At 45.9% G+C, this 13,884-nt stretch overlaps 1 protein-coding gene across 6 annotated transcripts in view; it reads left to right on the top strand.

The window, feature by feature from the left end:
* macf1a (microtubule actin crosslinking factor 1a) overlaps positions 1-13,884 on the top strand; it is a 188,640-nt gene that overhangs the window by 48,012 nt on the left and 126,744 nt on the right. For 5 of the 6 annotated variants that reach the window (XM_054763861.1, XM_054763872.1, XM_054763871.1 and 2 more), the window contains 2 exons: positions 3,330-3,391; positions 8,180-8,269. In XM_054763861.1, the coding sequence (XP_054619836.1) occupies positions 3,330-3,391; positions 8,180-8,269 (152 nt within the window). Of the gene's footprint in view, positions 1-773; positions 1,068-3,329; positions 3,392-8,179; positions 8,270-13,884 lie in introns of those variants that run through there. The other variant, XM_054763867.1, reaches the window with a different exon arrangement.

The following is a 13,884-nucleotide window of genomic DNA, read 5'->3' as shown; positions in this document are numbered from 1 at the left end:
GTGTTTGTGCGTGGATGCTAGAGTTAAGGTTGGGGGGTTAAGGGGTGGGGGGTTAGGGTTTAGGCTAGGTTAAACACTCTTTGCTGTATGGGCATGTGTTGCTCTTATGTGGCCACAAGAGGGCGTATCAGGTCACATGACATCTGATGAACGTCTAGCTGCACACATATGTGGGCGGGGTCACACATGGGATGAAAGAGAAAGAGGAGAAGATGAGCAGGAGATGAAAGCGTGAGGATGAAAGCGGCGTGAGAAGGTGTTCATCTTGGTCTGGTCTGGTGCGTGTCGGACACCAGACAGGAAGTGGAAAGAAAGAAGGGAGTAGCGTTGGAGGACATTGGAGGCGGAGCTTGCAGAGACACTGCTGCTGTCACTTCCTGTTTTGGCTCAGGCTTGTGCTGGCTCGCCACTCCCGCCTCGCTCATTCTTGGCAAAGCATGACACAGCACAATTTGCTTTGGGGAAGAAAGCATCACGGATCTGTGATGGGATGATGGATGGTGTCCAGGCCAGGATCAGGAGCTGCTCAGTGTGTCCTGCTTGACGAGATCATGTTGGAAAGCCAAGCAGCAAGATGCACTTTGACCTTTTGGAGCGTGCATGGCTTGAAAAGCAGCTTGCATGCGTCACATGTGAGACTTGAACGCATGTGAGAACTTCCTACCTGCAAAGACCCAGGCATTAAGATCAGGAAGATCCCTGCAGAGCCTCCACCAGCTCGTCTGTACACAGAGCCACGAGGGAGGGAGGTGGGGGAGGGAGGAGTGAGGCCATTGAGCGAGCGGGAGGGAGCTCAGAGGAGAGAGGAGGAGCCAGCGTCGACTTTGACAGAACACGTGTGGACGAGCGGGACGGAGGTGGATGCCCGGCCTGTGAGCCAGGCCCATGGCGACATGGCCGGCTGAGGAGATTACGAGGACGCCTCGTGATGGTCGCACGCTGCTAGCATCACAACACAAGTCCCATTGGAACAGGAGGACTCTTAGCGGCTGGGGGGACTATGTGGCCTGACTACAGGAACAAATGTCGCCTCAATGCTCACCTGTACTCACGCATGTGCTGCGCAGGTCAGTGTGTGTGTGTGTGTGTGTGTGTGTGTGTGTGTGTGTGTGTTAGCTGTTGAATGCTAGGACAAAACAGTCTTCTTGCACGATGACAGTGTGCACGATGCTCCTTTCTTTTTCTAGCTTGAATGAGTGTCAGTGTGTGCCTGTCACCTACACAGTGTCACGCTGGACATCACCCAAATACGGTGTGTGTGTGTGCGTGTGTGTGCGTGTGTGTGTGTGTGTGTGTGTGTGCTTGCTGTGGGCCAAGCAGCTGAGCTACCAGGCAGGTTTGGGAAGGAAGGCGTGTTGCTTTGGTGAAACTATGTTGCAAGACTATGTTGAAATACGCCTGAGAGTTTGCCTTCTATGTAAACTGTGTGTGTGTGTGTGTGTGTGTGTGTGTGCGCGTGTGTGTGTGTGTGTGTGCGCGTGTGTGTTAAGAGGAAGTGATACCATCTCTCTCCACGTGGCAGCGTCTCCATAGAAACAGCTAGACATCTGTCAGGAGGGAGGGATGAGGGGGGAGGCAGGCTGACGTGCTTTTGTGTAGTTTAGATGCTGCAATGCTAGGAAAGTAAGAAATACTGGAATAAAATGAAAACATTACGGGAGAAGTCGTGACAAGAAGAAAAGGTGACGTTTACAACCACAAACTTGTTGTAATATTTTAGCAGAGTTGAAATATTAAAGACAAAATATCATACTTTTAAAAAGTCATAATATGAGAAACAAAACAAAACAAGGGTCATTTTTGGAAAATGAGCTTGGGGAAGAACTTTCATTATGGGAATAAAGTCAAAGTTTGATGTAATAAAGCTGTAATATTACGAGAAGAAAACTCTTGAAGAAGGTTGAAAAGAGCAAAGAGCAGATGCTTGCTACCAATAATAGGCTGCCTTTTTCACCTCTGACAAAGCAGAAAGCAGATCAAAGTGGGCCTTGCATCCTTTCAGTATTCACTACGTGCCCCCAAGTGTGCTGAGAACATACTTTGTAAAAGACATTCCTGAAAGAAAAGGCTGGCAAAGCAACAGAGGGAAATGGAAAGCCTTTTTAGCCCAGGAGAAGGTGGAAGAAAGCCACTTCCTGGAAAAGGCACCGTGACACACACAATGTGGAATGGAGGGAAAGAAATAAAGACACGAGTCAGTATTAAATGAAAGGTATTGATAAAATGAGGCACAGCACACACTGACAAAAAATTGCTCTTTTCCATTTGAGTGAGCTAAAAAGGGCACCTTTGGTTTGGATAACATTCGTGGCTACAAGGCGTTCTAGAAAAAGATGGGATGGGAGTCTGGAGAGAACCTCCCAAGTGGAATGAAGAGGAGCTGAGCAAGATGAGCAGCATCAGCTTCTATTCTTGGACTGGCGTGGGTGACGTGGCACACCGAACCGAAACACGTCAATGACAACATGAGCTCCTCGGCTGAATGATGGCCGGCAGAGATGACAGGAAAGCACCCGCTGCTCTTCTCAACGAGCAGCTCCCCCCCACCTCAAAGCACTCACAGGCCGCTCAGTCTTGTTTATGACAGAACAACTCGGGCTGTCAAATGATTACAGATTTGAATCAAATCAGTCACACTTTAGAAATGGATGAATTAATGGTGATTAATCACCACTTGCCACCATGTGTGAAATAATTCAGAATAATTTGATGACATGCTGCATGTGCACACTAAGTGATGGTAGTCAGGGATAAGAATAGCCACTTTGTCTGTTTATTTAGACCACACATGCACCCATAACAACAAGGTTGCTGTGATGTTGGGAATGTCCCTGAACGCACCTCGCTCTGGTCTAGTGAGGAAGTGTGTTCTGAGGAGAACTCGAGAGGCGTTAGTGCGTAGGGGATACATCCAGGTGTATGCTGTTGCTGTTGATGTGTTCAGGCAGGAATATGGGGATGCTGTTGTGCTTCCGTCTGCCTGAAATGTGGCTTGACATGAAATAAATGAGTTACTGCCATGAATGTGTTATTTTTAAAAATGTGTTGTTGTTTTTTACTGCCGACACCATGTTCCTCTGCTTTATCGTCCATTACAATGCATCATGGCCAATTATGACATGATGTCCCCCCCATGGCAGTGGTTGTAGTGACCTTTTACTGGCAAGTGGTTTTTACTCTGCTGGGTGAGTGGCATGTAATTGTAACCGTTGACTGAGGGGAAAGCCAAGCCAGTTTCTAGTCTGCATCAAAGCGAAAGTGAAAGTGACTGCTGAAAGCACACACTGTGAATTCTGATGTCATTAACCCTCTTTTCATGTTCCCTCCAGATGAGCGGGACAGAGTGCAGAAGAAAACCTTCACAAAGTGGGTCAACAAGCATCTCATCAAGGTAGGTTGAAGATCCACCCTCCCCGGGTGGCCCGCCATGAAAAAACATCACGTTATTAGGCTCACAATCACATGACATCCAATTCTGCTCTCCTACTGATAGCAGCACACGCTAGCAGCATGCTAAAACATGCTACACAGCTGTGAACTGCAGCATGTAGCCTTCCTTGTCACACACACACACACACACACACACACACACACACACACACAGGGAGGTGGTGGGTAACCGGAATGCAGGGTGTCTGAGTCACATGACTCAGGAATGAGGCGCGTATCTGACCCCATAACTGTATGGCAGCTGTGGTGACAGCGGCCCACCCGCCCAGTGAGTGGATATCAGCTGGCGGCGCGTTTTGGGTAGTTAGCCACGGGAAGACAGATGAGCGCCATCAGCCATGATGCATGCGCGGGTCATTGTGATGATAAAAAACAAATACAAATGCCAAACAAAACGAGGGGGTCAGAGTGTCCCAAAGTCTCCAACAGGGATGTCACGATAATCGAAAAATCAATGGATCAAATGATTCTACAATGATTCAAGTGACATGCTTCATGCGTGTCTCTCTGTGCCACACAGGACGGATGACAGGAGGGTTCACTCCGCGTGTCCTCTCTTTCAGCCTGGAGGCGGGGCTACTTGTGAGTGGATACAGAGTGCTAGCAGTTAGCCTCATGAGGCGGCATACGCTAACGTGAATGAAGGCACAGAAGGGACGGTTTCTGAGGCGAATGCCACAGCCCACGGCCTCAGTGTGGGAATATTTGGCTTTTAAAGGGGGCTTGCTGAGGCGTTTGGTCCGCAAAGTAAATCTGAACAAAACAGTGTAAAATAGTGCGCACTCACAGACGGTGTCGCTCGCTACAGCGCAAAAGACATGCAAGCATTCAGGACGGCTATATGGCGTACATTTTATGCCACATCACGGGGATGTTCAACAACTTGCTTGGTCTCTTTTACCGTCAACAGCATCGCATACATACAGGCAACGTTTGTGTCAAGCTAATGTGGCTCACACAGGTACACTATACCTGAGTACCATCTAGTGCAGGGGTGGCCAGCTAGTCAGACTAAGAGACACTTTTTTTGTGTTACTGCAAAGAGCCACATCATACACATGGGTACACATGAACATCATCTTTTAATCATGTATGCACGCATACACAGACCTCTGCTCAGCCAGATCTAATGAAAATAACCACACCAACATGATAATATCAGTCATTTTCAACAGTTAACATTGTGTGCACTGTCCACAAACAATAATAGGATAATTTTCAATAACATCTTTCTCTTACTATGCTGCTTAGTGAGACTTCTGGCATTCCTTATCTTTAAAACAATCCTCTTCAAATCTGGCTTGTCTTGTATGTCACAACTCTCATCCAATGCCACACTAAAATACTACATGCTTGAAGGTCAGAGTGCAACTGTGATTCAACAGCTGCATTAATATCCGATATTCTGCGTTTAACACGGTGGCGGGACAGTTGAACGTCTGATACGCTCCGTTTTAGTTTGTCGTCTCCAGGAGCCAAGATTTCAAAGGCGTCAATGAGGCATTTTTTAATGAAGTCCCCTTCGTTGTACGGCTTTTTAGCCCGTGCTAGGTTCCAAGCCCGCTGATATGATGCAAGCGTTACGGTCTCCGAGTGTTTCGTAAATTTTTGGAAAAACTGCACCTGCTTTTCTGCTTGGCTTTTCAAAGCGACCAACTTGTTCTTGCGAAGTTCAGTCCCTTTTGGAAATTGCTGTTCGATGTTAGGGTGGAGTGAGCTGAAGTGACGCTGAAGATTTGAAGCTTTGAAATGTGCTAATGCTGCGTGCCATATAAGTGCCATATTACGTTCAACAAAAAAATATAAACTCTCCCACTCTGGCAAAAACATCCTGTGTTCTTCTTCATATTTCCGTTTGGCTGTGCTTTTTTTCCCTGCCATTTCAAGAGGTAACTTGACCTAAATTGTTTACAACACAAATGATGTCACACCAAAGATTCTCTCGTCGCTCGTTTGACGTCGCTCAAACAGGCTTGCATGGTCAGTGTGCCATCTAGCTGTAGGGGGAGTGAATGACAGCGCCAGCCAAGCATATTTGACGCATGTCATGTGACAGCTCCTGAAGAGCCGCATGAAACTAGTTAAAGAGCCGCATGAGGCTCGCGAGCCGCGGCTTGGCTAGGCCAGATCTCGTGCTTCAAATGTTGTCTATTGATGAGCGACGATCATTTCTAGCACAATTATCGACCAGCAATATTCTTTATCGTGACAGGTCTAGTCTCCAATAACACAAGAAAAAGCCTCTAGAATTGTCACTAGTCTCTCTTTTTTGTCTTTTTTTTTTTTACAAAAGCATCTCTAGAGGGGCCTGAGTACTCGCTAATTATAGCAACAAGTTGCTAAATTGGCACCACTGGTGCCTCCTGCTACGCCTTCTTATTCTCTGGCAGAGTTACGATGCGTAGCGCCATCTACTGTCTGGACTTTGATAGACAGTCCCGTTATAATGTGTTTATGAGCAAAGTAGCTCCAAAAAATGTATGGGACCACTGCATTTGCCCCCCAGTGGCTGTGATCAACATGGATAATGACTCGAGAGCAATCGTCCACCATTGGCATAGTCAGCTTTCATCGTATTCCAAAATACCTTTGCACTGCACTCTACACTTTATTCATTTCGATCCCATCTCCCTCATAACCTTGCATCTAGCTTATATTTACAATTTTTTATTTACAATTTCAAGAGTCAAGAGTTTTATATGACAATAAAACTCTTGAATCTTGAATCTAGCTTATATTTGTGCACATTTGGCAGTATTTGGTGATTGTACATATTGTACAGTATATACTGTACTATATATGCCCTCTACTGTATTTGAAATATGTCCATTTTTATTCTTTCCCTTTTCCAGCATACGTAATCACGGTGGAGAGTGAAAGATGCTGTTGTGTCTTTCATACGTGGTGAATCTTGAACATTTGGATGAGTGTATGGGATAGGAGAAGCAATAGGACTTTTATTTCTTTGACGGGGTGTACTCGTTTGGAACGGCGCTCCTGCTATTTGCTGCGGCTAAAAACCAGCACAAGTGTGAGCGCGCAGCTCACACTTCTCAAGTTGACATTGAGAAAACCCAGACGTCGTATGTCAACAAAAATGGACGCCTTCCGCCTTCCTGCCGGGTGACCTCATGGCCTCCGGTTTGCTCAGGTGTGTGTGCACCGTGTACACACACGTCCTCTCAGATGCCTGCTGATGTGCGCAAACACACACTCACAACTCCGGTGCACGAGGATTAGGAAGTCCTGCTACGTTCTTACTGCGACTAAGAATAACACCCTCACACGTTGGTGTACCATACTGTACCCTCGCTTTTGGACATCTGTGTCTTAATCCTACCCTTTAGTTGCTCGTAAAAATGACATTTGACTCCAACAGAGAGCCTTTTTGTGGGGCTCTTCATCATTCCATGCGTCCGTTTAGATGTCCTAAAACACGTCCTAAAAGTAATCCTGCTAGTATGAGAATTGTTGGGAGGATAAGCTGGTGATGAGCACACTGATAACACAATAAGACAACATCCAGTCCTTTTTATTGGCTTGCAGCACATTGAAGGAATACAATTCAACAGAAAATCAGCAAAAATGGGACAAATAAAGCAAGTAAATGTGATAACATTAAAAGTAGGTCCAGTGATCACCCGTGCTGTGCAGGTGAACGAATCAAGCACCTGTAACATTAACATCCTATCGTAACTCACTTGTAAACAAACATTCACTGTTTCAGGGACATTTTGCATGCTAGGCTGCTTGGAGCGTGTGCCTGAGTACAGTGCACCTTGCTGGGCCACAGCAGGTGGCTCCTCCCCCTGTATACTGTGGTGCTCCTGATAGTAGTGATGTGGTTGGGTCATGGTATCAACAAATCCTCATTTGTTCCAGTCCTCCTCACCTCCACATGTGCACAAACTACAGCTGCATCTAAACCATCCATTGAAATAGCTCCAATCCTGATAAAACAACAAATGCACACATAACTCCACCTTCTGGGAGTAGTCACTCCTCCATAGTCAATATTCCCAAGTCCAACACCCAGTGTCATCTTCTTCCCTACATGCCAAAACTGCCAGGTTGTGCCACTCCTTCTCACCAGCCATGTTTCCAGACACTCCAAACAGTCTTTGGATATATGTACAGTATATATCAAAGATTTTGTTTGTCTTTTTACAATAATAGATAAAAATATCAAAGTGGCCCCCGCATCCTGCTAATTGTTCAGTATGCGGCCCTAAAGCCTCCTTTCACCTTTTTAGCCCCCAAAAAAGACAATTTGGAACGGCTTTGTGACTTTGTCGGCCTCCTGTGGTGACGGATGGTACTACAGCTTTCCTGTTTTGAGGTCAGGACTGCAGCACAACTTTCAGTGAGGCGGGAATGCTGCTGTGGCGCAGATGGACCAATCACCATGACCTTGGCTGTCCTCAGCTCTTCTGTGTCAAAACACACGTCCTACGCCGTCTTCCGCCGTCATGCTTTTCCCCTTTCCACTTGCAAACAAGCTGTGACCGTGCGTTAATCCTGCTGTGTCATCATGTCTCCCCACCCCCCGCTCCCCAAAGTGGCAGTGTCATGGCCACTCAGAGGCGGCAGCTGGTGGCCTGATGCGTGTTGCCCTGGCAACTGTCATCAACATCGCCCAGTGGGCGTGCCACATGTCAGATGAACGCCTCCATCAGTGTGCAATAATACATCTCTCTCTCTCTCTCTCTCTCTGCCCTCCTTCCTGAAGGTGAGGAAGCACATCACTGACCTCTATGAGGACCTCAGGGATGGACACAACCTCATCTCCTTGTTGGAAGTCCTCTCTGGCGTCACCCTGGTATGCATTTAACACACACACACACACACACACACACACACACACACACACACACTCAGACACTCAGACAGCGAGCTGATTGTGAATAAAGCAAGTTGTGCTTTGAAGATGTGAGATGGTGTCATGTGACTTCCCATCATGATGATTTCATTATTCTGTCCTTCATCCTCTCCTTCTCGTACCACGTCTCCTCCTCTTCCTCCTCCCCTGCGGTTACCATAGCAACCAAGAGGCGCCTCCTTCCTGAGGAGGGCGTACACCTCGCGGGCGCCTCCTCTCATCCTGCTCACAGTAGAGGAGGATGGCAGCAACAATGATGATGATGATGATGATGATGATGATGACGATAAAGGAGCTCAGGGAGTACGTTGGGAGTCCTCAAACCCTCCTCTTCCTCCCCTGAAACCCCCCTCCCAATCCTAATCCAGTATCACACCTTTGACCCTTGACACTGTGGCCTGCTAGGATGCATGAGAGTGATGAGAACGCATGCAGGAAACAAACATACTTAACACAAACCTGAAGTAGCAATTTAGGGCTGAAAGGGGGCGACTTTTCCCAAATGGGGTTTTGGGGTACAGAATATTGGACTGGGTACTTCCCACACAGTGGACAGGAAGTGGACAGGCTGGACGTGCTCAAGGAGCGTTTACTCTCATGTAAACGTTCCCACTGTCATGCCCTCCTGATGGTAAAGCCAAGAAGCTTTCTCTTTTTCAACGTGGTGGGATTGTGGAGCTGCATAAGCAAGGCATGCTGGTATCCATTCTTCCCATGACAAGAAAATGACTTCTACTGGTATAAATGATAAACGGAAACAAGCCGAGTTGTTCACTGTCGCACTGCATTGATGCATTAGCGCTTCACGTGCACCACAGCGTGTAGGGCCAGAGGATTTCAGAATGACAGAATTGGCCAATAAAAACGGAATTTACTGTTAGATGCAGAATCTCGCAGAAATCGACATAACGTGATTGAAATGCGGTCATTGTGAGGAGAAGGAATGTTCGTGCGGGGAAGTATTTACTTGGCGGACTGTGAATGCCATTACAAACACTAACCCTGATCCTCCTCTTATGCAGCGTTAATGGAGGCCAGCAGGTTAGCTTAGTTTAGCATGCTAGGGTGGCTGGGTCAGGGTATTTACACCACTTTAATGTAAGAAGCGTCTTACGATGCCCCGCGTTTATTCTTGCACCCAGCGCATCTTCCAGACATTCTCAACACATGGAACACACTTCCGGCCTTCAAAGTAAGAGCGCCATTTTCCCCATGTTGTCTAAGGTGCCCATTACCGTGTAAACAAAATAAATCTTACATGTGCAGTTGGATCCTTCATGACAAGCCCGGGCATTCTAGTCTGTTGATTTAGTAGCAGTGTGTGCAGAGAACAGCTAGCCAGGCTACATCCATTTCTCCTTTGCTGGCCTAAATTGGTGTCAAAATAAATACAAGGATTTTTGCATTTAATGAACGTTTTATTGACTAACCCATAAAGCACGCATGCTATGCTGGTAAAAATAAGTGTCAAATGAGCAATAAGTGTCAAGTGGAGCAAGAGACCGTAATATGCAAAGTTAGCCTTTGCTAACGGTGATGGCAAAAGGTGGTTGTGTTGAGTTGAGTAGGAAGAGTGTGTGCACACTTTGCCAATAAATCAATACATCTGCTTTACAATTTGAGATAAGTGTACTTACCTGTATGGGTTAAGGCACGGGTAGGGAACTTTTGGAGCCAGATGTGGCTCTTTTGATGACTGCATCTGGCTCGCAGACATTTCTTAACACCATAAAATGTGTTTATTTTAATTTGTTTTCCTGACATTTTAAAGTAAAACATTACAGAAATCACAATGTTAAAAATAACATTCAAAATATGCATTCTAATGCATTTTAATCCATCCATTTTATTTTCTAGCACAATGCCAGCTGTCCTTCCCATGTTTTCCATGTCAGACACCAAAACTTGATTATTACTGGGCTCGTCCCTCCTTTAATCAAATAGTCAGCTAGCTAATTGTGCAGAGACAAGCCTTGAGGAAAAAAGAAAAGAAAGAAAGATACAGAGCAGGGCGCAAAACCATGCAGCACCAGAAGTCGCTTTAATGGTAAAAAGTAATGAATTTATGATTGGTTAGCTTCAATATAACAACATTATCCAATCCAATCCAATCCACTTTATTTATATAGCACATTTTATAAACACTGTTTCCAAAGTGCTGCACAGACTAGCAAAACCATAAATAATAAGTAAATAAAGGAATGTAAATGTAAATAATAAGTAAAAATTACCACAATAAAAACTAAAAGATCAAATAGAAACAAAGAAACGTACTACAATAAAATATTTAAAACAAGAAATCGAAACAATAAAAGCCAAAAGTCCAAGAAGTAGGTCAAACATAAATAAGTAAATTTAATTTAAAAAACTAAAATAAATAGAACCAATAAAAACGTAAATAATTAGAACCAATAAAAACATAAAAAAGAATAAAAGACACAGAGGACCACACGACTCACGCCGAGTTAAAAGCCAGAGAATAAAAGTGGGTTTTAAGACGAGACTTAAAGCTTTCAATTGTGGGGGCCGTTTTTACATGAGGGGGGAGAGTGTTCCACAGCTTTGGGCCGACTACGGAAAAGGCCCGGTCTCCCCTGGTCTTAAGTCTGGTCTTAGGCACCACCGGTTGGAGCTGGCCTTCGGACCTCAAAGTGGCGCTGGAGTGTAAATTTGGATGAGGTCTGACATGTACTGAGGGGCCAGCCCATTCAAAGCCTTAAAAACAAACAATAAAATCTTAAAATCAATTCTAAAACGCACAGGCAACCAGTGCAGGGAAGCTAAAATTGGGGTAATATGCTCCCTCTTTTTGGTTGCTGTTAAAAGCCGTGCTGCAGAGTTCTGGACTAACTGTAAGCCAGAGAGTCATTTATGGTTTATTCCAGAGTAAAGCGCATTACAGTAGTCCAGACGTGACGAGATAAAAGCCTGCATGGCTTGTTCAAAATGTCGCAATGATAAAAATGATTTGACTTTGGATAAAAGCCGAAGATGATAAAAACAAGATTTTACAACGGCATTGATTTGTTTGTTAAGTTTAAAATCACCATCAATGATGACGCCAAGGCTGGTGGCTGTGGGACTGACATGGTTTTTCATGGGGCCCAAGTCCAAGTGGGGGTCATTATTATTAAGGGTGATAACTTCTGTCTTCCCCTCATTGAGCTTCAAAAAATGTTGAGCCAACCAGACCTTGACGTCACTAAAACACTCAAGAAGGGGAGTCAGGGGGGCATGGTCATTTCTTGTAATTGGTAAATAGATCTGGCAGTCATCTGCATAAAAGTCATAGGAGATGCCATGCTTTCTAAAAATTGTGCTAAGTGGGATTAGGTACAGAACAAACAGGATGGGCCCCAGGATTGATCTCTGGGGGACTCCAGATTCAAGGGGGGCAGTATGAGGTGGAGTCACCAAATCCCACAGTAAGGCATCTCCCTGACAAGTAAGACCTAAACCAATCAAGGGCAGTCCCCCTGACACCCACACAGTTTTCCAAGCGAGATAAAAGAATAGTGTGGTCCACTGTGTCAAAGGCAGCAGTCAGGTCTAAAAGCACTAAAATGGCTGAACCACCATTATCAGTCACTAAAAACAGGTCATTAAAAACCTTTCAAAAGTGCAGACTCAGTGCTATGAAAGGCCCTGTAACCTGACTGGAAAGTGTCTAAAATCCCATTTTCATCTAAAAAAGGCTGCATCTGTGCAAGAACACTTCTTTCTAAAATCTTTAAAAGGTAAAAAATCTTTAAAAGGTAGTTTAGAAATAGGCTGATAATTTGATCAAATCGAAGGATCCAGACCTGTTTTTTTAAGCAAAGGTTCAGATGAGACTTCCAGTGTCGTGGATGGACTGGGGTTTAAAACCGAGTCAATAGTTTTAAAAAGAACACGTGGGTTGTTCATATTTTTTGATATCACATCTGAGAGGTATTTTCTTTTCTCAGCCTTCACTATGTTTTGATAACGCCTCCAACTGGCTTTGAGGGTTTCAAAGGAACCTTGCAGACCGTCTTTCTTCCACCTGCGCTCGGCCTTTCGGCATTCGCGGCGTGCTTCTCGTGTGACATCGTTGAGCCACACTTCCTGTTTAGTTTTAGGGCGCATGGTTTTACGCGGGGCTAGACTGTCCAGGACATCAGCACAGGTAGAAGTAAAGCAGTTCATTAGCTGCTCAGTATCAAGAGCAGCGTCTGGAGCCATTGCAACCCGAGATGCAGTGGCAAACAGAGAGGCAAAGGCAGAGGCCGTGTCAGGCTTGATGAAACGGCCAAGGCGAGCAGGAGCGAGCAGGCAGGGTGGCACTGCAGTGCAAATCAAAGTCAAACATGACCGGACTGTGGTCAGAGAACACTGCATCCCCTACAGAGACACTATCAACAGCCAGTCCATGGGACAATACAAGGTCCAAAGTGTGTCCATATATATGTGTAGCTCCTGTAACATTTTGTACTAAATTAAAAGCCTCCACCAACTCTAAAAAGTCTTTTGCCATAGGCGTAGAAGGGCAGCAGACATGAATATTAAAATCACCCACAATTAACATTCTGTCAAACTTTACCAACATTGCAGCGATAAAGTCAGAAAAATCCCGGATAAAGTCATTGTTGTGTTTGGGTGGTCTGTAAATGACCGCGCACAACAGCGGCTCAGACTGTCGCAGTTCGAAGCAGCTCACCTCAAATGAGGAGAAAGACACCATGGACAATGTTTTATGGTGTAAGGACGTTTTTAAAATAGTAGCGATGCCTCCTCCACGGCCGGTAGTTCTTGGCGTGTTAATGAAGGTACAATCGGGAGGCAATAGCTCAGAGAAGGAAGCGGACTCACCGGCATGAATCCAGGTCTCAGTGACGAATAATAAATCCAAAGAATGCTCCTTAAAGAGGTCCTGGAGGATAAAAGTCTTGTTTGAAACTGACCTCGCATTCACCAGTGCACACTTCGTTGAAACCCGAAGAGCCGCTGAAGCCGCTGAAGCTGCCCGGTTCAGCAGCCGGAGGTTGCCGGGGTTCACGTCGCCAGAAGCAACAGGAGAGCGGCGACGGCGCAGCGCACAACGCTCGTCGCGCCGCCCAATGATGGGCACCAGCCAGGCCCCAACGGAGGTGAGAAAACGCCGAGAGATGAAGCGGCGAAAACAATCCTCAAAGTCCCTCGAAACATTACGTGGGAGCCTTGCCGCCTCGGGAGAAAGCGCCAGCCAAGTTTTGAGCTTTACCAGTCTTCCACCTCGTGCGCCCCGGCGCCTACGTTTCCTGGGAAGCGACGGCTCCGCCCGGAGCAGAAAGTCTGGTACATCTGATAGGTACGACGGACGCGGTTTATTTGGCCCCCATTGCTCTTGTCTCGCACCAGCGGCTACAGTGTCTAGGATTTCAAATAGTTCCTGACGGTCATACACCAACAGAGAGTCGATGGTCCTCGATCACAGTAAACTGAGGGAAGCGGCGAGCCAGACACACCGGCGCCATCTTGAAAACCGCCGAAAAAGCTGTAAATTATTACAAAAAATAAATTCAGAGACTTATTATATTCTAAAATTGTTGGTCTTC

The sequence above is a fragment of the Dunckerocampus dactyliophorus genome, chromosome 20, assembly GCF_027744805.1.
Source record: "Dunckerocampus dactyliophorus isolate RoL2022-P2 chromosome 20, RoL_Ddac_1.1, whole genome shotgun sequence".
NCBI classification, from domain to species: Eukaryota; Metazoa; Chordata; class Actinopteri; order Syngnathiformes; family Syngnathidae; genus Dunckerocampus; species Dunckerocampus dactyliophorus.
Note: the sequence above shows the minus strand (reverse complement) of the source record. Positions and strands in the feature narration are given on the sequence as shown.